The 2,820-nt window shown below is 41.2% G+C and overlaps 1 protein-coding gene across 1 annotated transcript in view; it reads left to right on the top strand.

The window, feature by feature from the left end:
* Positions 1-2,820, top strand: part of LAMA3 (laminin subunit alpha 3) — a 112,309-nt gene that overhangs the window by 92,347 nt on the left and 17,142 nt on the right. The window contains exons 54-56 of the mRNA XM_027887546.1: positions 640-739; positions 1,115-1,231; positions 1,315-1,494. Coding sequence (XP_027743347.1) covers positions 640-739; positions 1,115-1,231; positions 1,315-1,494 — 397 coding nt within the window. The remainder of the gene's footprint in view (positions 1-639; positions 740-1,114; positions 1,232-1,314; positions 1,495-2,820) is intronic.

The raw sequence follows: 2,820 nt of genomic DNA, 5'->3' as shown, positions 1-2,820 counted from the left end.
CCAACAAAGCTGGGAAAGCAGCTGACTCAGCTTTATTGGTAAGTACCTGTAAGTGGCCAAATGATGGTAAACTTGTTACAACCAGATTTTCATTTTCTTTAACTATCAGAGAGGCACCAAAATCAAAGACCTGTGTATCTCAGCATGCTTTATTTGTCCGTGACCATTACGTGAGTTGCTATTTTGCACATTCAGGAATTAGCCTTGGCTCACCACTAAACAGGCCAGTTACTGCCTTTCTGATGAGACTGTTCATATGAATATTGACTGTTGCTTTCAGTGCAAAATAAAGAGATCTTGTAAGGCAAGCCTGGAAATCACTGAAGGTGATTTCAGGTATTCTCTTTCTCTTTGCACTACTAATGCCCACAAGCTCTTCAGCAGAGGCATAACATCTAACAGCTGAATGCTTGTAATTTCTTCCTAATGCCCCAAAATCTACCTGAAGTTTCTTAAAGACCAAGGTTGTATTATCCTTAGAAGAATCTTGATAACTGTTGCTAAAGGTGGTGTTCTTCACATGAGATCTCTGCCCTTGTATAGTTCAGAGTGTTTTAATTGGATTGGGCTACCTCTTTTACTCTTTAACTTTTAATATAGTTATCAAGCAATCTTACAGTACCATGCTTCTGTTATCAGACTGTGAAGAGAGAAGACCTATCAGGAAAAGCTGCAAGGTTAAAAACTGAGAGCAATACACTCTTGAATCAAGCACAGGAGACTAAAAGGACATTGCAAGGTACTAAGAAAGAAAGTGTTGGTAATAATGTTGGCACAGCATGAGAAGCTTTCATAGAATTTTCCAAATTCAGCAAAGCTTTGCAGCGCTTGTTTAACTAAAAAAACCCCAAGTTCTACTACAGTGGGACATCTTGTGATGGTTATTTCGAATGGTAAAAGGTGGGAAAGTAGATGTCTTGCTTCTGCTATGCTATATACCTTTGCAGTAGTCTTGCCCTGCAAATCCTCTGTCTTGTTCTTTCTTTGCAGTGCCCTCAATGCTTAGTGGCAACACAAGCTATGTAAGAGTGCAGGCTGGTGCTGCAGCACCACTTATCCAACAGAAAGGTGGTAGTTTTGTTTAAAATTCACGTGGGGCATTACTGTTTTGCAGCTATTGGTCCAAACCTTGAAGACATAAAGCAAAGACTTGATGTTGCTGATGGAAAGAAGAATACCCTGCAGATTGATCTTGTCACTGTTCAAAACAACCTCAACGGGATAAGCAGAGGTCAGTTACTTATCGACCACCTCTGCTCTGCCTTTCTTATCTATTCCAACAAGAACCTGCACATGCACTTCTGTGTGTTTCAGATGACATTGACAGCATCATCACCAGTGCAAAGAACATGGTAAAAAGTGCCGAGGATGTCACAACTAACGTATTGGATGAACTGCTCCCAATTCAAGCAGATGTGGAAAAAATTAAGAGTACCTATGGAAGCGCACAGAGTGCTGGCTTCAGTAAAGCACTGATGGAGGCAAACAATTCAGGTATTGTAGGCACTATGTGAGATCTGCCAAATCACTGTTAGGTGGACATGGTCAGTTTTGCAGTGGAAGGTTTAGACATTTAAAATTTGGGCACATAGACTAAGCTAGTATTCTGAGCTTCCTTTATTGCCAGTAGAAAGGGATAGGCAGAGCAGAAAGCAACTCAGGCCATCCTGTGGTATGTGCTACAAGTTGGAAACCAGTGACTAGCAGGGTAGCCCAGGGTTCAGTACTGTGTCCGATCCTGTTTAACGTTTTCATTCATGATCTGGGTGACAGGGCAGAGTGTACCCTCAGCAAGTTTGCTCATGACACAAAACTGGAAGGAGTGGCTGATACACCAGAGGGTCATGCTGCCATCCAGACAAACCTCAACAGGCTGTGGAAATAGACTGACAGGAACCTCATGAAATTCAACAAAGAAAAGTTCTGCACCTGAGGAGAAAGAAACGTCTGCAGCAGTATATGTTGAGCAGGTGGCCAAGCTGGAAAGAAGCTTTATAGAAAAGGACCTTGTGGGCACCAAGTTGAAGATGAGTCAGCGATGTGCTCTTGGGTTAAAAGGTTTAAACACAGGAGGTTCCCTCTGAGCATCATGAAACACTTGTTTTTCTGTGAGGGTGACTGAACACTGGCACAGGTTGCCCAGAGAGGTTGTGTAGTCTCCATCCTTGGGAATATTCAAAAGCTGTCTAGACATAATTCTGGGCACCTGGCTCTAGGTGGCCCTGCTTGAACACAGGGGTTGGATAAGATGACCTCCAGAGATCCCTTCCAACCTCAGCTGCCTTGTAATTATGTGATTTTCTACTATACTGGCTAGAGAAAGGCTTAGGCAATTAGTTTAGGATTAGATGTCTGTTAGCTGAAATTAGGTGAAATGGATTACATAGAGCCTGTACTGAATACAAAAAAAGGGACAATCTCAATCCCAAAACAAGTTCATTTTACATTTTTTCAGCAGGTTTACGTGATAAAGTCAAGTGAGAGAAAACATTTTAAATAAGATAAATACAAGCACTAGTCCTGGATATTATTGCAGAGTTATAAATAATCCCTGCAGTTCCAAGACTGGCTTATAAGTAATACTTAGAAAAATGATAGGTCTGTATTTCATTTTATTTGCCTTCCGTATCATAGGGTTGCAGTCTGCAGATCCTTTCAGGGTGAGTTTTTTAGTTTGGGTTTTTTTGTAATCACAGGAGATGAAAAATTGTTTCCTGTTATAATGGAAATTCTCGTACTATTTTCTGCTGAAATAAATGTGCCCAGATACTGTAAGGCTCATGGCTAAATCGTGCTGTCTAGCAACCTTGACACAAGAAT

This window comes from Empidonax traillii, unplaced genomic scaffold, assembly GCF_003031625.1.
Source record: "Empidonax traillii isolate 1590-97213 ecotype Southwest subspecies unplaced genomic scaffold, ASM303162v1 scaffold215:size2007263, whole genome shotgun sequence".
NCBI lineage: Eukaryota > Metazoa > Chordata > Aves > Passeriformes > Tyrannidae > Empidonax > Empidonax traillii.
This window is presented reverse-complemented; position numbering and strand designations above follow the sequence as displayed.